This window comes from Pelophylax lessonae (genome assembly GCF_965119305.1).
Source record: "Pelophylax lessonae genome assembly, chromosome: 9".
Classification (NCBI taxonomy): Eukaryota; Metazoa; Chordata; class Amphibia; order Anura; family Ranidae; genus Pelophylax; species Pelophylax lessonae.
Window position 1 is genome coordinate 256,099,836 of NC_138776.1, and position 26,152 is coordinate 256,125,987.

General features: G+C 45.3%; 1 protein-coding gene across 1 annotated transcript in view; it reads right to left on the minus strand.

The window, feature by feature from the left end:
* Positions 1-4,515: 4,515 nt before the first annotated feature.
* Positions 4,516-26,152, minus strand: part of LOC309564394 (uncharacterized protein) — a 174,413-nt gene continuing 152,776 nt past the window's right edge. Inside the window, 8 exon segments of the mRNA XM_082269022.1 lie at positions 4,516-5,579; positions 7,208-7,339; positions 7,453-7,557; positions 8,767-8,923; positions 9,051-9,194; positions 10,912-11,001; positions 20,223-20,815; positions 21,751-21,889. Coding sequence (XP_082125148.1) covers positions 4,858-5,579; positions 7,208-7,339; positions 7,453-7,557; positions 8,767-8,923; positions 9,051-9,194; positions 10,912-11,001; positions 20,223-20,815; positions 21,751-21,889 — 2,082 coding nt within the window. The 3' untranslated portion in view covers positions 4,516-4,857.

Sequence of the window (26,152 nt, forward strand, 5' to 3'; positions counted from 1 at the left end):
GATCGCTGTAAATTTTATGCTGTGGTAACCCATAACAACCAACTGCAAAACTCCTGCTTTTCATCTGACAACACGAGAGCTGTGTTTGAGACTGTCTCTGAGGACCCCGAGGAATGTCACAAGTGTGCAGCTTGACATTGGAGAAGGGTTTTTTGTGTTGAGCAACGACCGGCAGTTGCTCTGGCCTGCCACTACAACTTGGTGGCGCCAGAGAAGAAACCACAGAGCTGCTCTGCACCTGATAGTACAGTGATGGCGAACCTTGGCACCCCAGATGTTATGGAACTACATTTCCCATGATGCTCCACTATACTGCAGAGTACAGGAGCATCATGAGAAATGTAGTCCCAAAACATCTGGGGTGCCAAGGTTCGCTATCACTGTGATAGTATATCTATTGTAGGGAGCCCAGTGATCATACTGGGTTTTTTAGTAACTCTAGTACCTTAGGCCTTGCCCCTGCCCATACCCAGCTTGCCCCAGCAGAAACCCTGGGGGACTCATAGTATGAGACATTCATAGGCCTGGTAAAAATGACTATGAATATTGCATTACCACCCTGGACAAAAAGAGGAAGCCTCTCAAGCTGCCAGAAATGCAATACTATTGGGAGAGGTCAAGCACCTTTTTTTCTGCTGGAAGAACCCGTCTTCTGGGATTGCAAAAGGGAAAACTGCAGGCCTCTTGTTTCTATAGTCCCCAGCCACTTTAAGACCAGGCTTTTTCTGGTAATTTTTGTTTACAAGTTTAAGTATTTTTTGCTAGAAAATTACTTATGTCTCGTTTCCACTGAGCGGACCGGTTCGGGTCGGTACAGTTTGGAAGGGTTAGAATGGTCCGGCCTATTCAAGCGAGTGTTTCCACTGCAAGTCGGACTGCCAGGGGGCATGTAGAGTTTGCACCAAATGCCTTTTGACGTGAGCATTGAGGTTTTCCTGTCCGTCGATCAGTGGAATGTATCATGTGATGCCAGTAGCTCCGCCCTAATCGTACCGTACCATTTACTATAGCCCTACATCAGAAGGAGGACCAGGAATGGTGAGGTTTGGTTCGGTTGTATGGGCCACTTTCATAATGGAAACACTCAAAATAGCGTACCGTACTGAACCGACCCGCTCAGTGGAAATGAGGCATTAGAGCCCCCAAACATTATACATTTTTTTTTTTTTTTTAGCAGAGACCATAGGAAACAAAATGGCCATCCTTGCAATTTTTTTTATAACACATGGTATTTGCGCAGCGGTTTTGCAAATGCAATTTTTTTTATTAAAAAAAATACACTTTAATGAATAAAAGAAAAAAAAACACAATATATACCCCAATGTTTTTGTATAATATGAAAGGTGATGTTACGCAAAGTGAATAAATACCTAACATGTCATGCTTTAAAATTGCGCACACTTCTGGAATCTCCATAGGCGACACTTTAAAGATATTTACAGGTTATCTGTTTAGGGTTACGGAGGAGGTCTAGCGTTAGAATTATTGCTCTCACTCTAACATTCGCGGCCATACCTCACATGTGTGATGTGAATACTGTTTACATATGCGTGCGTGACTTTTGCATGCATTCACTTCTGCATGCAAGCACAGGGTGCAGGCGCTTTAAGTTTTTGTTTTCTTATTTATTTATTTATTTTTTCACTGTCCCTTTAATTTTTTTTTATCATTTTTATTCCTATTACAAGGAATGTAAACATCCCTTGTAAAAGAAATGAGGATGACAGATCCCCTTTATGGAGACATCTTAAAGAGGTTGTAAACCGAAAACAAGTTGTTTTTTTTTCACCCTGAAAGAAAAAGACATAATGAGCTAGTATGCATCGCATACTAGCTCATTATCAAATACTTACCATAGAACCAACCCCCCGCCGTGCCGCCCGCTCACCTCTATGACGGGCGACATGTCCAGTCGCCCGTCTTCCGGGATCGTGGCATCCAGCCACCTGATTGGCCGGAGCCGCGGTGACGTCACTCCCCCGCACGCGCGCGGGAGCCGACGGTCACGGCACGGGGCTCTGAAGGAACGGCACGAACGGCCGTTCCTTCAGAGCGCATGCGCCAGTGATGTCACTGGCTGCTTGTAAGGTAAATATCTCCTAAACGGTACATGTTTAGGAGATACTTACAGTACCTATAGGTAAGCCTTATCATAGGCTTACCTATAGGTACAACTTGCAGAGGAGGGTTTACTTCCTCTTTAAGTCAAAAAGACCCCAAATCTCACCCTTACCTTTAAAGGAAAAGATCAAAAAAATGTTGATTGTTTGCTTTTTTTAAAAAAAAAAAAAAATGTTTACTTCCACTCTAGACTGGAAGTGATGTCATGACATTACTCTGGTCCTCCAAGGCAATAGAGGCAATCAAAGATGATCTAGTCTTTGATCACCTCTGAGTCCAGCCAGCCGCACCGTAGGATCGTTCTTGGGCTTTGCTTGTTTGAACAAAAGAAAAGAACAGGATACCGGGGTTATAGCTGATAGGGTTAGCCATAACCCCGGTAAATCACTTCAAAGCCGCAACATATATATACTTATTGCGGTCTTAAAGTGGCTAGATAGGAAGACTTTGTTCCTAAGAAGATGGTTAGACTCTTAAAGATGGCACAACCCCTTTAAACCACCCAGAAGTGTGTAGATCCCTTGCCACACAACCTGTTTCTCCCTTCCTTGGTTGATGGACAGCTGAAGGGAAAGGGGTGCCAGAAAGGACCTTCATTGGATTGCAGCCTGGATAAGCTTGCCCAAGCAACATGGCAAGGACAGATTATGATTGGCCACAGGCCATGGCCACGTTTAGCTCAGCCAACACACCCAAACTGAGATTTGCTGGGACCTTCAGGTAGAGTGGAGTGTGTGTTTGGGAGCCCTGAAGGAACACACTGTTTAGCAAATAATACAGCAGCTAAAACCAATAAATCCACTACTCTGGTTCTCGTATGGTTGGGAGCATGGACCCTCCATGCAAGCCTGCATGTTGGATTGTGGTGTGCTTGGAGAGTGCACCCATGCAGACTATAGCTCACCTGGTACAGGGAAACACACAGACGGAGTGTATGGAAAGCATGGAATACAGGACTCACAGGAATGGCACTGGTCATACAGACAGACAGGACATGGAATACAAGCAAGAGACACTTACTGCAGTGGTGTGCAGAGTTAAAGAGGAGACAAGATAACAGGAGTATCTTAGTAGTAGTGGGATGCTGAACTTACAGGAACACAGAGTTTACAATATGTATGAGGCCAGGTAACAGTGGAACCTTGCAAGCTAAAGCTATGGAAATACATGTACCAGCATGCCTGTTGGTCTTTGGGAATAGAGGAGACAAATCTTCAGCAAAGCTACTGGCCCAGCTACTGCCGAGTGCAGAGTTGGGGGGGGGGGGGGTCGGTTACCCACAGAGTGTAGAGTTCAGGGGTGTGCTATGTGCAGAGTTTGGGGTGCGCTACGTATAAAGTGCAGAGTTAAGGGGTGCGTTGCATGCAGAGTGCAGAGTTCAGGGACATGCTGTATAAAGAATGCAGAGTTCAGGGGTGCACTACACACAGAGAGTAGAGTTCAGCCTTGCTCCATGGCTGCTTGCTTCTGCAGCCCTCATCCACATCTCACTTTCACCCCCCCTTTAGCTCTGATCTCTGCATGAAACCCCCCTTCTGCTGCCCTTATCTGCTCCCTCCCTCCCTAAAAGCTCCACCATCTTCCACATGTCTTACTTGTGTTGCTGTATTAAGCTGGAGCACCCAGCAGGCTCTAGTACCTCTCTGTACACTGTAGGTGGCTTCGCCTCTCTCACTTGCAGGGAGATCATCCAGTGGGGGTGCCGGGATCTACACTGCAGCTCAGGCACCTGCATCTCCCTTGTCCCCATCCTGCACTCAGTGGGAGCCACTCGGGAGACCAGATATGTGGGAGCCGTTGGGAAACAAGCTGCCACTTGTAAACACAGAAGTCGGATTTCTGTGTTTACAAGTGACAGTGGTGAGCAGAGAGTAGAGTGCTTGAGCCAGAGGTGGTAGTTTCAGCTGAAAAAACATACATGGGGTTGATTTGCTAAAACTAGAGAATGCAACATCTGGTGCAGCTCTGCAGTGCAGTGCAGAGTTCTGGGGTATGTAACGCACTCCTGAACTCTGCACTCTGTATGCAGGGCAAACCTAAACTCTGCATGTAACATTCCCCCTGAAATATGCACTCTGTACATTATGTACTCCTGGCATTTAATGCCCCTGTAAGACCCTGTCACCGTTAGTGAAATTTGACCACACCCACTATATGAATGCTGTTTGGAGGGTGTGTATTGGGGGGGGGGGGGATTTAGGGGGTTGTGCTTGAGCTCCTGCTCCAATTTTCTGATTAGAAAAAAGCCCTGGTATTTTTGTATCTCCTTTATGTGTGCTTCATTTGTTTACTGAAAATATTACAGAAAAGCTTTGCAAATGAAAAACCAAATCAAGCTCCCCCCCCCCCCACCCAACTCTACCAAATAAATGGTTTTATTGATGTCTATGTCCCTTGTTGGAGAGATTTCTCTTCAATTCTTGTCTGCATGACACAACAGGAAAAGGGGATATATTCATAACAGACGAGGGCAAAAAGTTTGGGTCTTGAGCAAAACTACCACATGAAGATTCACAATAAATTGCAAACTGAAAAAATAACTTTTTAGAGTAAGAAAATAAAAAAAATCACATTACAACAATAAAAATAAAATAATCCACAATAGTTGGCTGATCCTTTCAGGCAGCCTCATCTATATAATAGGATTGTTCTACGGACATAAGGGTTTAACCTTTGAAACCACTATAAGTTTTTAATGTCCTCTGATGGTACGTGTTCTCTGATGGAGAATTAATGTCACTTTCTTAACAAAGCAGTTGCCTCTGGACACGAATACGACTTCCTGTGCCTATCACGGTTCCCTTTATCAGAGAAGCGCTTTCCACACTCGGAACAGGAGAAGGGCTTCTCCCCAGTATGAACTCTCTGGTGTATAACGAGTTTCGATTTCTCAGTGAAAGACTTTCCGCACTCAGAACAAGGGAAGGGCTTTTCCCCGGTGTGGATTCTGACGTGCCGAACGAGATCTGATTTGTTTACGAAAGACTTCTCACACACCGAACACGTGTAAGGCTTTTCCCCAGTGTGGATTCTCCGGTGTTGAACGAGATGGGATTTCTTCACGAAGGACTTCTCACACTCTAAACACGAAAAGGGTTTTTCAAGGGTGTTGTTGCTCTCGGGTACAACCAGGTCATGTTGTGTTGTGAATGATTGTTCAAAAACCTGAAATGGCTGCAAATTGTTGGCAGAGGATTCCTCAGGATTAGAAGGATCTGATAATGTATCTGCACTTTGAAAGCTTGGTTGCAAATTTGGGATAAAAGTATGTGATTCTTCTTGGGGATCCTCAGAATTAAACTGATCTGTTGATGTTGCCATATAATTCGTTTTGTGGTATATATTTTGAGTAACAATGCTTACTCCCGGGGAATACTGTGCCATGTCCTTATCTTCTTTATTATAATCTGCAGATGAAATAAGACATCCCTCTTGGTTCTTCCAGCCATTGTTTCCACCTGTTGGAAATATTTTTTTTATTATGCGTAATAATAATTTGTTCATTGCTCATGTTTAGCAGTTGCGAATCATGTATGTTTGTCTAGTAGTCATTCAATTATTCCCAGATCTTTGCCATAGAATAGGGTATAGAAGTAACAACAACAGAAGGATGGAAGTCAAATAAGGTGTACAATGCAACCAAATCAACCATAGCATACTAGGTGAGTGTACATACACTAATGACTTGTAATAAAAGGGACACCTCATTTGTTGAGAACATAATGTTATATTGAGGAATGGAAATGGACCTTTCATATGGTGTACAGTATCTCCTCCTCATTTATTGGGAACATAACGTTATATTGAGAAATGGAGATGGACCTTTCATATGGTGTACAGTATCTCATCCTCATTTATTGGGAACATAACGTTGTATTGAGGAATGGAGATGGACCTCTCATATGGTGTACAGTATCTCCACCTCATTTGTTGGGAACATGACGTTATATTGAGGAATGGAGATGGACCTTTCATATGGTGTACAGTATCTCATCCTCATTTATTGGGAACATAACGTTGTATTGAGGAATGGAGATGGACCTTTCATATGGTGTACAGTATCTCCTCCTCATTTGTTGGGAACATAACGTTATATTGAGAAATGGAGATGGACCTTTCATATGGTGTACAGTATCTCATCCTCATTTATTGGGAACATAACGTTGTATTGAGGAATGGAGATGGACCTTTCATATGGTGTACAGTATCTCCACCTCATTTGTTGGGAACATAACGTTATATTGAGGAATGGAGATGGACCTTTTATACGGTAAGCAGTAGCTCCTCCTCAATTGTTGGGAACATGACATTATATTGAGGAATGGAGATGGACCTTTCATATGGTGTACAGTATCTCCACCTCATTTGATGGGAACATGACGTTGTATTGAGGAATGGAGATGGACCTTTCATATGGTGTACAGTATCTCCTCCTCATTTGATGGCAACATGACGTTATATTGAGGAATGGAGATGGACCTTTTATACGGTAAACAGTAGCTCCTCCTCATTTGTTGGGAACATGACATTATATTGAGGAATGGAGATGGACCTTTCATATGGTGTACAGTATCCCCTCCTCATTTGTTGGGAAGATGACATTATATTGAGGAATGGAGATGGACCTTTCATATGGTGTACAGTATCTCCTCCTCATTTGTTGGGAACATGACGTTGTATTGAGGAATGGAGATGGACCTTTCATATGGTGTACAGTATCTCCTCCTCATTTGTAGGGAACATGACATTATATTGAGGAATGGAGATGGACCTTTCATATGGTGCTAAACTTCTACTCCAACTGACACTTGTAAACACAGAAGCCGGTAGTGGATGTCTTTCTCTACTCACTTTTTCTGCAGCTTTGACTGATGACATCATCTAATGCAGAATTCAGCAAAGGCAGTGAGTAGTGGAAAATATCTGACAGTATCTGTGTTTAAAAGTTCTAAGACTAGTGGTGAAAGGCGTTGGTACTCGACGCATTCCGGCACAAAAAAAACTTTCTTAATTATATAAAAATAATTTGTGAAATAATGAACCTACAATAAAAATAAGTGCTGCATTTCTTGTATTTAATACTTACCTGTGCTGACATCTAGAGAAGGTTCCTCTTTGGTAACTGTCACGGTCATTCCAGCTTCCTTCATAGAGAGCTGATTTCCCCTCACATACATTTCTTCTTCTGCTTTAACCTCAGTTTTGATATCAAACACTCCTACCCCCTAAAATAACAAAATGATGGTGAGCACTATTATCCTGAGGCTGCATACTGGAATTTAATCTAATACAGTTGAGAGCCAAGTTTAGGTTTCACATCCTCAGTCCCACCTACCTGATGATGGTGATGAGGGATGGTATAATGTTCCTGTGTGGAATCCTGGGAATACAGAGGACGGGGACATCTCTCTGGTGGGTTCCCATTACTGGATCCATCTACCTGATGATGGTGAGGGATGGTGTGATCTTCCTGTGTGGAATCCTGGGAATATAGAGGACGGGGTGTTAGACTTTCAGTACGAAATAGAAATAAATTTTTCCTATTACAGGTCAAGAATTGTGAACTTTGAGGCCTCAATTGACCTTGTTACAGTTTAAGCAAAACCCATTCATTTTGAAGCACACAGTGTGTCCATTGTTGAGATGGTTGTATTTACATGTACTTGAGATGAGAAGCTATGTCATCTGCCCCCAAGAGGAGCTGTGTTTGACAAACTTTTGAATACAATGCTCAGGAAGGCAGGCAACTAAATTGCTTATCCCAGGTGGAACGGCCTTTGGGGGGAAGGTTTACATAAGACATTCTTTCCCTGGCCATGAGACGTTTTATCACACAATGGCCGAAACTCAAATTCGCACAACAGGGGACATCTCTTTTGTGGGTTCCCATTACTGGATCCATCTACCTGATGATGGTGAGGGATGGTGTGATCTTCCTGTGTGGAATCCTGGGAATATAGAGGACGGGGACATCTCTCTGGTGGGTTCACATTACTGGATCCATCTGTAAGAAACAACGACAAGAGATAAATGGCGCTAATAGGGCAAGCAGCCCAAGTACACAACAAATAGTCCTGTGATGCTATTCACAGGCTCACATAGGGCAGCCACCTCAGAGTAGAAAGCAACCTCTGTAATGAAATAAAAAGGGAGAAAGGGGGTGCCCACTAAGTGAAGCATTAAAATAACCACTTTTTTCTTTAAATACAATTGGCAACTTACTGGGTTAACATATACTAGGCTTATCTCCACAAGAACATCGCTGTCAGCTCCACTGATGTCTCATCCTGCATGCGCAGCCAACCAGGCTTTGTGTAGAAGGCTCAAGACTGCTAGTTCCTGTTTCAGCTTCCAGCAGTCTTGAGTCTTCTACGCAGAGTCTGGTGGCTGCACAGGTAGGACGAGATATCAGTGGGGCTGACAGCGGTTTTCTTGTGGAGATATGCCTTTTATCTGTAAACCCAATTGTATTGTAATAAAGTGGATAATTTCAATGCTACACTAAGTGGGCGCCCCCTTTATCCCTTTTTTGTAGTAAACACACACACTGACTGAATACATTGTTTCTATGTGTTTATCGGTTGATGGGGGATCTAGGTGGAACCTCCGTACTGCTCTCTCCTTTACAATAAAGTCTCCTCTTACCCGGTGATGTGAGGGGCGGCTGATTCTCCATCATAACATCCTTGTAGAGATCCTTGTGTCCTTCTAGACATTCCCGCTCCTTCATAACACCGTCCTCCTCCTCTCCTTCTTCTATCTCTTCTTTGATAATAACATTAAAACTGCTCCAGTTTTCATTCTGAATATAAATTTAAAATAAAAGTAAGAAAAATGACTCAATGGGGACATCCTGACACACACGATGATACAGTCACCATCCAGACACATCCCTTGGATAATGCCCCATAAATTTCGGCACCACTCACCTCTTCCATCAGGAGGTCAGTGATCTTCTGGGTAACTTCTAGAATCTTCTTCTCATTGTTTCTTTCTGGAATCAGTAAGGAATGTAGAGGGACCACAATGGGGTTCTGACCATCTCCCGATGTCTTCTTCACCACTATGTTATCCTGTAGAGAGAGATTAGCAATCACTATATACATTACCCAATAAAAGAAGGTACAACTTGCTGCCATCATCGTCCCTCTTTGCTAGGATCTGATTGACGGAATCCAGGGCCAGGCAAGGGGTGGGCAGGAGCTGCCATGGGCACAATGGTTTATTGCAGAGAAAGGGTGCACTGACCCTAACCCTAAAGGGGGGAGCGGGTGCAGTTTGGCATCTCTGCCTGGGTGCTGGATGACCTTGTCCTGGCACTGATGGAATCTCTCTTCTTTCTTCCCATGTTTTCAAATACGCATTTAACCAATTTTTAAATGTTTAACCACTCGCCGTCTGCTCACTAGAGCTGTACTGCGGCAAAGTGGCTCTTGTAGGTCTGACAACGTAGACCTACGTCGGCAGACACTTCCCCTTCTCGTGGCGCGCGTGCCGCCAGAGGCACGCTCCCACTGTATTCAGTCACAGCGGGAGTCGGGCCAGGGGAGGAGCAGCGGCGATCGCCGCTGCTCTTCCCCGATCGTCAGGAGATCGAGTCTCGAGTCTGGAGATCCGCCCGCTTGTGTAAACACAAGCGGGCGGATCTCCTAAGTGACAGGCAGGGTCAGATTGCAGGGTTCAGCATAGCTTGACATCCGATCTGTCCCTGTGTCACTCAGTCACCTCCCCCCACACACGTCAGTAAGCACCAGGCATACATTAACCCCTCCCTCTCCAATAAAATGAACCCCTTCCCTGCCAGTGTCATTTTTACAGTAACAGTGCATATTTATAGCACTGATTACTGTAGTAATGTCACTGGTAACCCCAAAAGTGTCAAAAATGTCAGTCAAGGTTCCGATCTGTCCGCCGCAATGTCGCAGTCCCGCAAAAAAAAAAAATCGCAGATCGCCGCCATTACTCGTTAACAAAAAAAAACACCAAAAACGACAGAAATATTTCCCATAGTTAGTAAATGCAATAACTTTGATAAAACATTTTTTTTGGGGGGGAATTTCATATAAAAAATGTGAAAAATATTGTTATTTTTTCAAAATTGTCGCATTTTTTTGTTTATAGCGCAAAAAGTAAAAATTGCACAGGTGATCAAATACCACCAAAAGAAAGCTGTTTGTGGGAAAAAAAAGGACGTAAATTTCGTTTGGGTACAGCGTTGCATGACCGCGCAATTGTCAGTTAAAGTCGCACAGTGCTGAATCGCAAAAAGTGGCCTGGACGTAAGACAGCAAAATCCTCCGGTGGTAAAGTGGTTAAAATGTTTCAAATGACCCGCTATCAGGAAAAGGAAATCTGTAAAAAAAACCAAACAAACAAAAAGCAAAAAAACAAAACAAAAAAAAAAAGCATACCCGTGTTTTAGCAGCTTGTCAAGAAAAATAGAAAACAAGGAAAAAAAAACAAAAAGATTTTTCGAAACAAAGGTTTATCCAGCTTTCAGTAACTCAAATTCCGTAAAACGTCTTTGACTTGTTGTAACTTCAAATTATATTTCATCCAGTTGAGTGCAAAAAACGTTGTTTTAAAAAATGTTTGTCTGTCCGTTGAGAAACGCTACACATAAAAATGGTAAAATTAAAAAAAAATATGTCCATTGGCAAGAAGTTATGTATAGAAATGTCTCTATTATCACTTAATGTCACAAATAAAAATCGCAAACAAAAAAGTCCATTAGACGCTTCCCAGTGGGTTGTTGCTGGAATAAAACTGTGCTCCCAGAATCCTCCTCACCTCCCCGGTCAGCAGGTAGATGATCTCCAGGGTGAGCCGTAATATCCTCTCCGTCAGATTGGTGCAGTTTGCCTCCATTGCTCGCAAACCCTGTTCCATTCACTTCCTGCAACAATAAAGCCCATCCCCCCCCCCCAAATACTCAGCATCTTGGGTAAAAGGCAGGCTCCTTGGTGATTGGCTCTTGCCGGCCATTTTGTTGTAGCCCAGAGGACATGCTGTATGCCAACACTTCTTCATTTAAGAGCTACAATATTATGGCTGCTAGCAGGCATTTATCGTCGTTGATTGCCTATAGGAAATAACAGAAAAGGGGTACCTAATGTTCAAATCCTATTTTGCCCCAATGACATCACCTTCACTTTTCTTTTTATATATATATATATATATATATATAAGTATATTTGTGTTTTTATAATATTTTTGGCTAAAGTCATATTCGCGTGTTGTGGAAACACATGCAACATCGTTTACGATTCTGCAATGCCCAAGAAATTCACATCCCTTTTGCAGGCAACCGGCTCTGCCATTCATTTCTAATGGAAACTGTATGGGTATAATGTGGCGCTTTGCTTGTGTATATTGTGAATAGTGTTCAATAAAGTTTAAATAAAATTATGATTGTGTGTCCAATTGTGTTTGATTATTCCTTGATATAGTAGGTGATGTAGAAGTTCTTACACCTTCCCTCTTAGTATAATTCAATATAGAAATAATACAATTCCAATATGTATGGGGGAGTGTCATATTATGTTTTAACCACTTAAGCCCCGGAAGATTTTACCAACTTCCTGACCAGGGGGTATTTTGCCATTCGGCACTGCGTGACTTTAACGGACAATTGCGCGGTCGTGCGACGCTGTATCCAAATGAATTTGACGTCCTTTTGTTCCCACAAACAGAGCTTTCTTTTGGTGGTATTTGATCACCTGTGCGATTTTTTTGATCATGCGCTATAAACAAAAAAAGAGAGACAATTTTGCAAAAATAACAATATTTTCCACATTTTTTTATATGAAATTCCCCCCAAAAAAATTTAAAAATCAACATTTTTTAACATTTTTGGCCAATTTGTTTTATGCTACATATGTTTGGTAAAAAAAAAAAATCGCAAAAAGCGTATTTTGATTGGTTTGCGCAAAAGTTATCGCGTTTACTAACAAAGGGAAAGATTTTTGTCATTTTTGTTGTTTTTTTTTTTAACGTGTAATGGCGGCGATCTGCGATTTTTTTGCGGTACTGCGACATTGCGGCGGACAGATCGGACCCTTGACTGACACTTTTGGGGTTACCAGTGACATTACTGCAGTAATCAGTGCTATACATATGCACTGTTACTGTAAAATGACACTGGTAGTGAAGGGGTTAACTTTATTTGAGAGGGAGGGGCTGTGTGTGTCCCTAGGGGCGTGATTCTAACTGTGATTGGCTGTGGCTTGAGGTGTAGGAACAATGATCAACGGTCCTACATAGTAGAACCGTATGATCACTGTTTCTACACAGGGGAGAATGACAGGCGGCTTGTTTACACTAGCCGCCTGCCTTTCTCCCGCTGTCACATTGGGTACGTCACTCACACGCGCGGGGGGGTCCGTGACCGCGCCTCCGGCGGCGCACGCTCGCTCCCCAGAGCCTCACAGGCTAGTGATGTACCGGTAAGTTACTTTGGCTGTGAGGGGCTGACCGCCGCAGTATATGTACTTGCGGCGGTCGGCAAGTGGTTAAATCTCCAAAAAAATGCAGTATATAAATAAGGTAAAAATCTAAACACACCGGCCACTTTATTAGGTACACCTTGCTAGTACCGGGTTGGACCCCCTTTTGCTTTCAGAACTGCCTTCATTCTTGGTGGCATAGATTCTACAAGGTGTTGGAAACGTTCCTCAGAGATTTTGGTCCATAGTGACATGATAGCATCGCGCAGTTGCTGCAGATTTGTCGGCTGCACATCCATGATGCGAATCTCGCGTTCCATCACATCCCAAAAGTTTTGGGGGAAAATATACACTTTAATGAACTACAAAAAAAAAAAACATAATACATACCCTAATTTGTTTGTACAATATAAAAGATGATGTTACACCGAGTAAATAGATACCGAACATGTCATGCTTTAAAATTGTGCATGCTCATGGAATAGCGACAAACTACGGTACTTAAAAATGTCCATAGGCGACGCTTTAAAAATTTCTACAGGTTACCTGTTTAGAGTTACAAAGGAGGTCTAATGCTGGAGATATTGCTGTCACTCTGACGTTCACGGTGATACCTCACATGTGTGGTGCAAACACAGTTTACATATGCATGCGCGACTTACGTATGTTTTCACTTCTGCACGTGAGCACAGAGGGGAGGGGGGGGTGCTTTACATTTTTTTTCCTTATTTATTTTATTTTATTTTCACTCTGTCCCTTTCATTTATTTTTTTTTTTTCCTGATCCCTTTTTTACCTATTACAAGGAATGTAAACATCCCTTGTAATAGAAATAAGGATGACAGGTCCTCTTTATGGAGAGATCTGGGGTCTTCTTGAAAAGCAAAAAATCAAAAACATTTTTTGGAGCTTTTCCTTATAAGAAATAAATAAATAAATAAATAAATAAATTTGTTTACTTCCGCCTTAGACCGGAAGTGACGTCGCTCCAGCCCTCCAAGGCCATAGAGGCGATCAGAGATAGCCTGGTCTCTGTTCACCTCTGTGACGAGCGGGCCACAGCGTCAGATCTTTTTTCGGGGCACGCCGTTGAAAACGGTAGGCTCGAGAAACACCAGTGAGTGGCGAAAGGGGGAGGGAATGTCCTTGCCTTAGTTAACCCTTTCCTTGTCCACTTGTTAAAACAAGATACTCAGATATGAGAGCATTTACTTCGTTAAGGCCGGGTTCACATCTAATACTGATGCGGCTCACAGCAGGGGTCCGGTGCGTCCCTGTTCTCCCATTCAGAGACGAATCAGGCCTGAATTTTTGCCTAAATTTGCGCCTGAAACTGAGCAAAAGACGCACAGGACCCTTGTACAATGCACTCTGCGGCCAGCCCGGAGATGTGTGAACCGGCTCCTTTGAGAGCTGGTCACAATTTCCTCTCATGCGAACTGGCCGGGGAAACCTGCATCCAATTCGCATAAGTGTAAACTCAGTCTTACCCTTCAAGGATTAAGTTCTTTTGAGAGGGGGAAGAGTGCAGGGACCCTGCCTTAAAGGCTAAGTTCACCTTTGGACATATTACTTGTTCCACCTGTGCAGCAGTGGCCAAAAGTTTTGAGAATGACACAAATATAAATTTTCACAAAGTTTGCTGAATAAGTTTTTATGATGGCAATTTGCATATACTCCAGAATGCTATGAAGAGTGATCTGACGAATTGCATCGAATTCCAAAGTCCCTCTTTGCCATGAAAATGAACTTAATCCCATAAAAAACATTTCCACTGCATTCGTGAAGAAGGCTTCACTGCGCCCAAGAAAGTACAGCGAGCGCCAGGACCGTCTCCTACAGTTGGGAGACTTAATGGGGATTTTTTTTTTTTACATCACCTTATTAGAGCCAGAGGCTCTAATAGGGTGATGCAAAGGGTGGGCTCAGGGCCCATTGTGTGACAATAGCGAATGAAAATTGGCTATTGCCACACCGATCCTCCTCCTGGCCAATCAGGAAGCACGTCCGATACACGCTTCCTGATTGGCTGCAAGGCAAACCTCATGCCATTGGCCGAGGAGGAGGTGGGAGCGGGAGGACTACAGGAGACGCGCCGGGGGACAGAGTGAGGTGAAGCCGCCGCCGGGACTGAAGAGAAGCCGCCGCCAGGTAAGCGCATTGGTCTCGGGCGGGGGGGAAGCCCACACTGCATTGAAGGGGGCACGCACGCTGGTCTCTGCATTGATTGGGGGGCACGCTGTGGCACTCTGCATTGATTGGGGGCACGCTGTGGCGCTCTGCATTGATTGGGGGGCATGCTGTGGCGCTCTGCATTGTTTGGGGGGCATGCTGTGGAACTCTGCATTGATTGGGGGGCATTCTGTGGCACTCTGCAATGATTGGGGACAATGCTGTGGCGCTCTGCAATGATGGGGACAATGCTGTGGCACTCTGCATTGATAGGGGCATGCTGTGGCACTCTGCAATGATTGGTGGCAATGCTGTGGCACTCTGCAATGATTGGGGGCAATGCTGTGGCGCTCTGCATTGATTGGGGGCACACTGTGGCACTTTGCAATGATTGGGGGCACGCTGTAGCAATCTGCATTGATTGGGGGCATGCTGTGGCACTCTGCATTGATGGGGGCACGCTGTGGCACTCTGCATTGATTGGGGGGCATGCTGTGGCACTCTGCATTGATTGGGGGGCATGCTGTGGCACTCTGCATTGATGGGGGCATGCTGTGGCACTCTGCATTGATTGGGGGGCACGTTGTGGCACTCTGCACTGATTGGGGGGCACGCTGTGGCACTCTGCACTGATTGGGGGGCACGCTGTGGCATTCTGCATTGATTGAGGGGCACAATGTGGCGCTCTGCATTGATTGGGGGGCACGCTGTGGCACTCTGCAGTGATTGGGGGGCACGCTGTGGCACTCTGCATTGATTGGGGGCACGCTGTGGCATTCTGCATTGATGGGGGCATGCTATGGCATTCTGCATTGATTGGGGGGCACGCTGTGGCGCTCTGCATTGATTGGAGGCACGCTGGTCACTCATTTTTCTGTTTGCCTCCCCCCAAAAATTTTGAGCACCAGCCGCCACTGTGCGGGATCCGGGGCATCACCAGTGCAGAGCTTGCTTAGGAATGGCAGCAGGCAGGTGTGAGTGCATCTGTATGTACAGTGAGAAGGCCACTGCACATTTGGCAAGGCCACTTTTTTATTTTCTATTTATTTTTCTCCCACTGTTTGTCACCTTTCACTTTTGTGGGTGTTTTCACGGATTGTAGGGTGTGAGTCCTCGGGCTTACCCTAAAGTCTAGGGGGAGGATGTGTGGCCCTCAGGTTCCTTCCTCCCCTGCCTTTGGGGGGGTCTCTCTTCGGGAGAGCCCCTCGACCAAGTATTCGGGGTCGGCTTCGGCTGGCCTGAAGAACAGGGTCTGCCAGGCCTTCAGGCTAGGCAGACCATGTAAACCCTATGTCCCTGTCAGAAGCCTTGCGCCCCGGGGGATCAGGGTCGAAGTCCTACCCCTTCGGGGGGGGGTGGACTAAAGCACACCCTAAAGTGCACTTTTTAGTGTGTGTTCACATGCACGTTTTTTGTTCACTTACGGGTTTTTTCATTGTAGGTTTTTGCACCACCGCGGACTTAAAAAAAAAAAAGAGAAGACTTTTGGGGGATGGCCTGGTGTCAGGAGGGGCAGCAAAGAAGCCACTTCTCTTCAGGAAAATGATCAAGGACAGACTAATATTTAGCAAAAGGTACAGGGATTGGACTGCTGAGGACTGGGGTAAAGTCATTTTCTCTGATGAATCCCCTTTCCGATTGTTTGGGGTATCCGGAAAAAACCTTGTCCGGAGAAGAAAAGGGGAGTGCTACCATCAGTCCTGTGTCATGCCAACTGTAAAGCATCCTGAGACCATTCATGTGTGGGGCTACTTCTCAGCCAAGGAAGAATTTTGCCTAAGAACACAGCCATGAATAAGGAATGGTACAAAAACATCCTCCGAGAGCAACTTCTCCCAACCATCCAAGGCCAGTTTGGCCTTTTTCAGCAGGATGGACCACCTTGCCACAAAGCAAAAGTGATAACTAAGTGGCTTGGGAGCAAAACATCAAAATTCTGGGTCCATGGCATGGAAACTCCCCCAGACCTTATTCCTATTGAGGCCAGTCTTTAAGAGGCAGATGAAAAAAAAAAAAAACTTTACAAATTCTGACCAACTCAATGGGCTGCCATCATTCAGGATGGGGCCCAGAAGTTGGTTGACAGCAAGCGAAGGCGAATCACAGAGGTCTTGAAAAAGAAGGGTCAACACTGCAAATATTCTTTGCGTAAACTCAATGTAATTGTCAATAAAAGCCTTGGACACTTATGAAATGCTTGTAATAATACTTCAATATGCCATAGTAACATCTGGCAAAAAGATCTAAAAACACTGAAGCAGCAGACTTTGTGAAAATTATTATTGTGTCATTCTCAAAACGTTTGGCCACAGCTGTATTTAGTCCCCGATCACACTGGGGCGACCGGTCAGGCGACCTGGTCGCCTGACAGGTCACCGTAGGTTGCTCGCCATAGAGAAGCTATGGACCCGTTCTAATAGGACGGAGCGACACAAGTCGCTCCGACTTAGAAAAAGGGTCCGTAGCTTCTTTGGGGCGACCCGTAGAGACCTGCATAGACTTCAATGTTATGAAGTCCGTGCCGGCCGCTCCGAGGTCGCGGTGCGAGCAGCGCGCCGCGACCTATGAGGTCGCCCCGGCAAGTCGGATCGCCCCAGTGTGAACGGGGCCTTAGGGTAGAACATGTATCATGTTCCAGCTACTAACTCTTGGTTTCTCATGTCAACGCACAACTTCTACAGCAACTTGCATTTTGGGGGGACATGCTGAGCCAATGTCCACAACCACCTGTCCAGCGTTTTCCACTACAGCCCAGTAGTGGAGCGGGCTCCGCACATGCACTCAACTTGACTCTGGAACTTCCGTCCCTCAGTACAGGATGGGAACCTTTGCAGCGCAATCCACTCCCGTTGCTCAGACCAAGACAGACCAAGGGCAGAAAGAGTACCGACAACATCTCGCTGCTAGAGTCCGTGCCATCCACATTAGGTATGGTTTACCAACAGGCTGCTTGTTATTCTTCTATTACTCTCGACAACTACTTATGACTTCATTCTACGCTGATAACTTCATACCCCAATGTGTTAAAGACCCACTGGTTAACTGTATGTATGCTGGTTAGTTATGACCTTCTTAGTAACTTCAGACCAGGCAAGGACATTGTTTCAATACTTTACTTAAAAAAGGTGCAAAGGTAGACATTTTACAGTCCAATAGGCAAGACGCTAATAATTTCCTAATTCCCTAGTTTTAACTACAGGCTTGAGTGCTGCCCCGGCATACCTGCAAAAGTGCATTCCAGTGTCCATAGTCCTGTACAGCAGGGGTCCCCAACCCCCAGGCCACTGACCGGTCGGTGGCTTGTTAATGACTGGGCCATACAGCATGAGGTAAGCAGGGATTGCGGTCCGCACAGAAATATCCCAGATCACGGTTGCTGCTCACCTCTTGCTGTGTGGCTATGCCTGTGGGTCCCCTTCCGGCTCCTCAGCCCACCTGGCTGACTATGTCATCCTATCCTAGGGCAGGGGGAGCTGCAGATCAGAATGGAGAGCTCCTCCCGCCCCCTGCCCTGCTGATAGGATGACATCATGGACCGGGTGGGGGGGAGACAGGGAGAGGACAAACAGACTGATAACAGCCTCTGCCCTCCCAAAAGTGGGGGGGGGGGGAGATTGCAAAGGCACTGTGATGGAGGAGGCTGTGATTGATAGGGGCACTGTAATATAAAGGGGACTGCACTTTGAAGGGGCCCTGTAATCATCACAGTGCCCCCTTTACAGAGCGGACCCCGTTACATTATTGTAAAGGGGCACTGTGGACACTGATATAAAGGAAGGGGCTGTAGTGTGAAGGGGGACTGAGGACAGACTCTGTGAATATCCCATCTCCGACCCATCCACCAAAACCACCCTCGCCCCCCCACCCCTCCCTCCCTAGGTCCCTGGGAAGATTGGCTGTCATGAAACTAGTCTCTGGAGCCAAAAAGGTTGGGGACCGCAGTTGTACAGGCTCTCTCACGCAAGCGTAAATTCTTCTGAGGCATAATGCAGTGCTGGCATCTTCAGGGCGGACCCCAAGTTAAAAGTCTCTGTTGCAGGCCATAACAGACAACATTTTCCTACTCCTTTGGGTCTCTTCTTCCATCTCCATCCCCTGCGGGTCTCATACTCAAGGCTGAACTGTGCTCATTCAGTTTCTCTTGCGGGACCAAAGACAACTCCATGGGCCCCCTCGGGGGAACTCCCTGAACTCTCTTGGACAGGGGCGTAACTACAGGGGTTGCAATTGCAAACGGGCCCCATGCTCTAGGGGGCCTGTGCAGCTCCCCTGTACACCTGGATAGGAGGGGTGGCAAGGGCAGCATGTAGAGAAATCACTGTTCTCCTGTAGCTGGAGGAGATTGGTTCCTCTGTATGCTGCCCTCGCCACTCCTATCCAGTTCACTTGTGTTCTGCTGTCTCTGGGCTCCTGTGTGCTCCCCTGGTCTCCCCCCCCCCCCCACTGTGCTCCCTCCCCTCTCCTGCCGGCTGCTGCAGGAGATATGTCACAATAGAGAACCAGGAAGGGGTCGGTAAATATGTAGTTTACCAGCTCATTTCTTTTCTGAATGGACAGAGTCATAGTCAATGACAACATAAAAAAATAAAAGTAAAATTATAAAAAATAATACAATTAAAATACCAAAAAATAAATACTACTGACACCAGTGGGTGAGGGTGAACTTCCAGGATCGCAAAGGTCACACTTGCAACTGGCATTCCACCACCGTGGGGAGGCCCCAAGATGGCAGGAAGGGGACCCACTTCAGAACTTGTGAAAGGGTCCCGCTGCGGGACCGTAATAAAGGGCCCTGCAAGGAGAGTAAAGGGCCCCAGGATCAGTGGGAAGAGCCCCAGGCTTGAAGGGAAGCCTTCATGGTTTCTTGCACCGGGGCCCTGAAGGTTCTAGTTACACCTCTGCTCTTGGACCAGACCACTGTCTTAATTTATATTGCACAGGGCAAGTAGGCTGGACCCAGACAGAAAAACCCATCAAAACACTCAGGAGAGCGGGCAAAACTTTAACCCCCAACCTTCCCGGCCATGTCAACAGTCTCTGACTGCTTCAGCTCGCTTACAAGCTTGTAGTTCTCCATGAACTTCAAGGGCGCTGGTGAGTGCTCTCATGGTTCATTGATTCTTCCTGCCATTCAGTAACTGTCTGCCCGTATCGGAGGTATATATATATATATATATATATATATATATATATATATAAACCTTTATTTTCTATAAATATTCTGGTACCTTACAAATCCCATATAAACTCTTCTTAATCTTGAACATTAGCTATGATAGGGATGTAGAGGCGAAACACACCAATCATCTCACCCCTCTTACAAAGTTTATTTGAAATATTCCAAATGGGTTGGCTGATCCTTTCAGAAGTCCTCATGTTTATTGCTTCATTGTTTTATGGACATAAGACTTCAGCCTACAACACTCCATCATATGTTTTTCAGTGGCCCCAGGTACGGTGTATTCTATGGTGGAGAATTGTGGACTTTCATGTGGTTATCACGGGGCCTTTTCTCGGAGAAGCACTTTCCACACTTTGAACAGGAATAGGGCTTCTCCCCGGTGTGAACTCTGTGATGTCTTTTCAGGCTCGATTTCTCAGTATAAGACTTTCCGCACTCAGAACATGAGAAGGGCTTCTCCCCAGTGTGGGTTCTCTGGTGTTGAACAAAATGTGATTTCTTTGTAAAGCTAATTTCACACTCGGAACAAGAAAAGCGTCTTTCAATGATGTTGATGCTCTGGGGTACAACCAAGTAATGTATATTGAATGAATTTTCACATTCCTTAACAGGATGCAAATTATTGGGAGAAGATTCCTTGGGATTAGAAGGATCTGGTGATTTCTCTGAAATGTCATGGCTTGGTTGGACACTTGGGGGAATAGTATGTGGTTTATCCTTGGACTCCTTGGGATTAATCCAACCTGTTGATCTTACCATATGGTTAGGATTGTTTTGTATATTTTTAGTAACAATGCCTACTTCTGGAGAACACCGTGCCACACCATAATCTTCTTTGTTATAATGTCCAGATAAAGTAAGACTTCCCTCTGCCGTATTCCATCCATTGGGTTCACCTGTTGAAAATGTTTTTTTATTATTAAAAATAACAGCATGTTCATTATTCATGTTTTGCAGTTAGGAGTCAGCCATGTATGATGAGGAACAGAGATGGACCTTCCATTCTAAACTGTGGAATGGAGATGGAAATTGCATATGGTGTACAGTATCTCCTCCTCATTTTTTGGAAACATGACATTATATTGAGGAATGGAGATGGACCTTTCATATGGTGTACGGAATCTCCACCTCATTTGTTGGGAACATGACGTTATATTGAGGAATGGAGATGGACCTTTCATATGGTGTACAGTCTCTCCTCCCCATTTGTTGGGAACATGACGTTATATTGAGGAATGGAGATGGACCTTTCATATGGTGTACAGTATCTCCTCCCCATTTGTTGGGAACATGACGTTATATTGAGGAATGGAGATGGAGCTTTCATATGGTGTACAGTATCTCCTCCTCATTTGTTGGGAACATGACGTTATATTGAGGAATGGAGATGGACCTTTCATATGGTGTACAGTATCTCCCCCTCATTTGTTGGGAACATGACGTTATATTGAGGAATGGAGATGGAGCTTTCATATGTTGTACGGTATTTCCACCCCATTTGTTGGGAACATGAGGTTATATTGAGGAATAGAGATGGACCTTTCTTATGGTGTACAGTATCTTCTCTTTTTTTGTTGGGAACATGACGTTATATTGAGGAATGGAGATGGACCTTTCATATGGTGTACAGTATCTCCTCCTCATTTTTGGGAACATGACGTTATATTGAGGAATGGAGATGGACCTTTCATATGCTGTACAGTACACCACCACCCCACATATCACTGCTTGCTGACTTTGAATTATTTTGACTAATTTGCACACTTTATTTAAATACATTGAAATAGGAATAGAATTGTGAAGTGTTGCTTTTTTTTAATATAATACTTACCTGTGCTGACATCTAGAGAAGGTTGCTCCTTGGTAATTGTCACCGTTGTTTGGGTTTCTTTCATATACTGCTGATTTCCACTCACATACGTCTCTTCTTCCTCTTTGACCTCAGTTTTGATACTAAACACTGCCACCCCCTAAAATCGTAGAATTCATTGTGAGCATTATTATCCTGAGGCTACATAGAAGAATATCGTCTAATACAGTTTAGAGATACGTTTGAGTTCAACATCCTCAGTCCCACCTACCTGATGGTGAGGGATGGTGTAACCTTCCTGTGTGGAATTCTGGGAATACAGAGGGTGGGGACATTTCTCTGGTGGGATACCATTACTGGATCCATCTGTAGGAAACACACACACTGACTGATGACCTTGTTTCTATGCGTTTATCAGATGATGGGGGATCTAGGTGGACCCTCCGTACTGCTCTCTCTGTTACAATAAAGTCTCCTCTTACCCTGTGATTTGAGGGGCGGCTGATTCTCCATCATGACGTCCTTGTAGAGATCCTTGTGTCCTTCTAAACACTCCAGTTCTTTCTTTGCACCAACGCCCTCCTCTTCTTTTATTTCTTCTTTTATACTAACATTAATATTGCTCCAGTTTTCACTCTGAATATATAAAAATAAAACGAAGTAGTAAAAATGCCTCTGGCCTTCCACAGAGACATCCTTCCTGACACCTTATAGGAACCTGACACACACAATGATACAGTCATCATCCAGACACATCCCTTGTCTGTTACTGGATAATGTCTCAGAATTCCCGACACCGCTCACCTCTCCTGTCAGCAGCTCAATCATCTTCTTGGTGACTTCTAGAATTTTCTTTTCATTATTTCTTCCTGGAACCAGTAAGGAATGTAGAGAAAGCAATATGGAGTAGTCTCCATCTCCCGATGTCTTCTTCACAACTATTTTATCCTGTGGAGGGAGATTAGCAATCACTATAAACATTTCCCAGCAAAAAAAGTTGTAACTTTCTACTATTATGGGCCTTCTTTGCACCTTTACACCCAAAAGATTTGGTACTGCTTCCTTTTTGGCAGCATACTGAAGAACATACGTAAGAAAAAGTGAAATTAAAATAAGCCCCATCACTGGTGTCAATGATAGTAGTAATAGTCCCCAACACTGGTGTCAGTAATAGTAGTAATAGTCCCCAACACTGAAATAATAAAGACTCTTAGACTTACATCTCAAGGATCAGAACATTCAGGGTTATGAGAAATGATTACGGCCACACACACCTACACAGGTTGAACTGGATGGACTGTTGTCTTTATTCAACCTCAACTACTATGTAACTGGTGTCAGTGATTGTAGTAATAGTCCCCAACACTGGTGTCAGTGACCACAATCAAAAACCCCAGTATTGGTGCCGGTGGCCACAATCAAAACCCCCAGTATTGGTGTCAGTGGCTGCAAAACTAGCCCCAATTTCACATGCTCAAAGCTGGCCATACATGAAAATTAAGCCGGTTCAGCGCAGGGACCGGACTAATTTTAATCCATGTATTGGCAGGCTGATTGTACCCAAGTGGATCCAGTGATTGCTTTGCGCACAACCAGCCTGTCGGATCCTTTTACATATGATTACTGCCAGTTGCTACAGCTGCTAGCAGTAATGTTGGTGATCTACCGGCCGGGAAAGCCCCCCAGCAGAACACAATAGTGCTCCGGGAGGCATTCAGTGTTGATAAGGGAATCAAGTGATTTCCTTTTCTTCCACCCATGGTTGGAGGAAAGAAGAGTGCATAATCTATGGGCTGCCTTAGTCCATTCCCTGTATAGGGTGGACTGGCTAACCAGAAATTAACTTTCCAGAAGGAGCCAGACAGTGGCCATGGAGAAGTTAGAAAGAACTGCGAGGAGTCTTGGAAAACCTGGGTACCCATTGGTACTGAAGGGCAAGCCCAGTGTGCCTGCCCATATAACATTAGGAGCCCTTAGGAGAGCTCATGTTCAGAACCTAAGGAGCCGCCTTGTCTTCACCAGAGCTCCTGAAGGTAGAGTTGCATTTGGCAGCAGGCGACACCCAAGTTGCGACCCTCTGACTTACCTGAGTAAGCAGCTTTTGGGAAGTAAACGTAAGTATGTAGCTAACACAGCAGGTAGCTGCAGGTAAAAAAAAACGTATACCTATGGCCCGTACACACGATCCGAAAATCGGACAACAGATCCTCCGTTTTTTGCATGCTAGTTACATATCAAAAATGGAGAAATTACTAAAGTTACGAAAATTCTCGTACAACCGGATAAAAAAGTGATGTAATGTGTTGTAGTGCAGCCCTCAAATTTTTCACTCGCCTGCTCGCATTTTGCGAGTGGAAAATTATTTAGGGCGAGCTCCGGGAGCTGCTCAGGGGAAGAGAGGAGAGGAGAGATGAGGAAGAGGAAAGCCGGCCAGCCGACGGACTGGATAATGACAGAGCGCGGATCATCCCACTGTAACAGCTTTAATTGTAATTGCCGGGCGCTCGCCTCCTAGCCCGGCTTCTTTGATAGACAGAACACCTGGCCAACCAGGACGTGTGACGTCTATCAAAGAAGCCGGGCTAGGAGGCGAGACTGTGTGTGTCGGCGAGCGCCCGGCAATTACAATTAAATCTGTTACAGTGGGATGATCCACGCTCTGTCATTATCCGGCCAGCAGTGGCATACCAATGGGGGGTGCAGGGGGCGGGCCGCCCCGGGTGCCGCGCACTGAGGGGTGTCAAGCCGGTACTCGCGCCGATCATCTCCTCATGTTAAGGCAGCTGCTCCCTCGGTCTGCTGTGCTGCGCTGCTCGCGGGGGCGGGAATAAGGTTAGTGCCCAAGGATTGAGCAGCCTCCCTGTGTGACTGGATAGGAGGAGTGGTGGGGCGGCTGCATATAGAGGAATTGATCTTTCCATATTCCTCCTGATTCTCCTCTCTGCAGGCATTCAGCGGTTGCAGGAGGAATATGGAAAGATCAATTTCTCTATATGCAGCCGCCCCACCACTCCTCCTATCCAACTTCTTTTTTTTCTTTTGCTGGCCCCCCAGTGCTGTACAGCCCCCCTCTCCAGCCCTCCCAGTGCTCTTCAGCCCCCCCCCCCTCCAGCCCCCCAGTGCACTTCAGCCTCCCCCTCCAGCCCCTTAGTGCTCTTCAGCCCCCCCTCCCCAGTGCTCTTCAGCCCCCCACCCTCCAGACCCTTGAAGGGCACTGATGAGGCTGCACTGATGGGCACTGAAACATTGTTATTAATATTTTTTTTTGTAACTTCTGCATTAATGCAAAAACATTGAACAGTGTAAGTCCCCGTTCACACTAAGGCGACCTGTGAGGCGACCTGGTCGCCTCACAGGTCGCCTTCCATAGGGAAGCTGAGGACCCGTTCTAATAGGAGCGACACAAGTCACTCCGACTTAGAAAAAGGGTCCAGAGCTTCTTTGGGGCGACCCGGAGGCGACCGCCATAGACTTCAATGTTATGAAGTCCGTGGCGGCCGCTCCGAGGTCGCGGCGCGCTGCTCGCACCGCGACCTCGGAGGTCGCCCCCCCCCCCCCCCAAGTCGGATCGCGGCAATGTGAAAGGGGCCTAATTTTATGAGATAATTTATGAGGGCGTGTTTAGGGGCGGAATTTAGGGCGGGGCAGGGTAGGAGTTGGGTGGGGCAACTGGTGGCGAGTAACCCCTTAAGGCCTGGCTAGTAGCTCAGGAGTTTAAATTTTGAGCCCTGTTGTAGTGTATTTGTATTGTATTTTGGGGCGGCAACTGTACTGATTAAACGAAAATCATACGTACAAGAAACATTTTCATGCTTGTCCGATCGGATAATATCGGATGAACTGTCATGATCGGTTCTTGAAAGCTTTGTATTTAGGATCCGATTATCGTACAATCGCTTCGAAAGCGGTATTTTTCTTCTGATTTTCGGATCATGTGTACGGGCCATTATTCTTGGTAAAAAAAAAAAAATAATAATAATAAAAAAAATTATTATATATATGAATATATATAAATGAATAATAATATATATATATATATATATATATATATATATATATATATATACACACACACACACACACATATATACACACTATATTTCCAAAAGTATTGGGACGCCTGCCATTACACGCACATGAACTTTATTGGCCTCCCAGTCTTAGTCCGTAGGGTTCAATATTGAGTTGGCCCACCCTTTACAGCTATAACAGCTTCAACTCTTCTGGGAAGGCTGTCCACAAGGTTTAGGAGTGTGTCTATGGGAATGTTTGACTATTCTTCCAGAAGCGTATTTGTGAGGTCCGGCACTGATGTTGGATGAGAAGGCCTGGCTCGCAGTCTCGGCTCTAATTCATCCCAAAGGTGTTCTTTCGGTTTGAGGTCAGGACTCTGTGCAGGCCAGTCAACTTCCTTCACCCCATG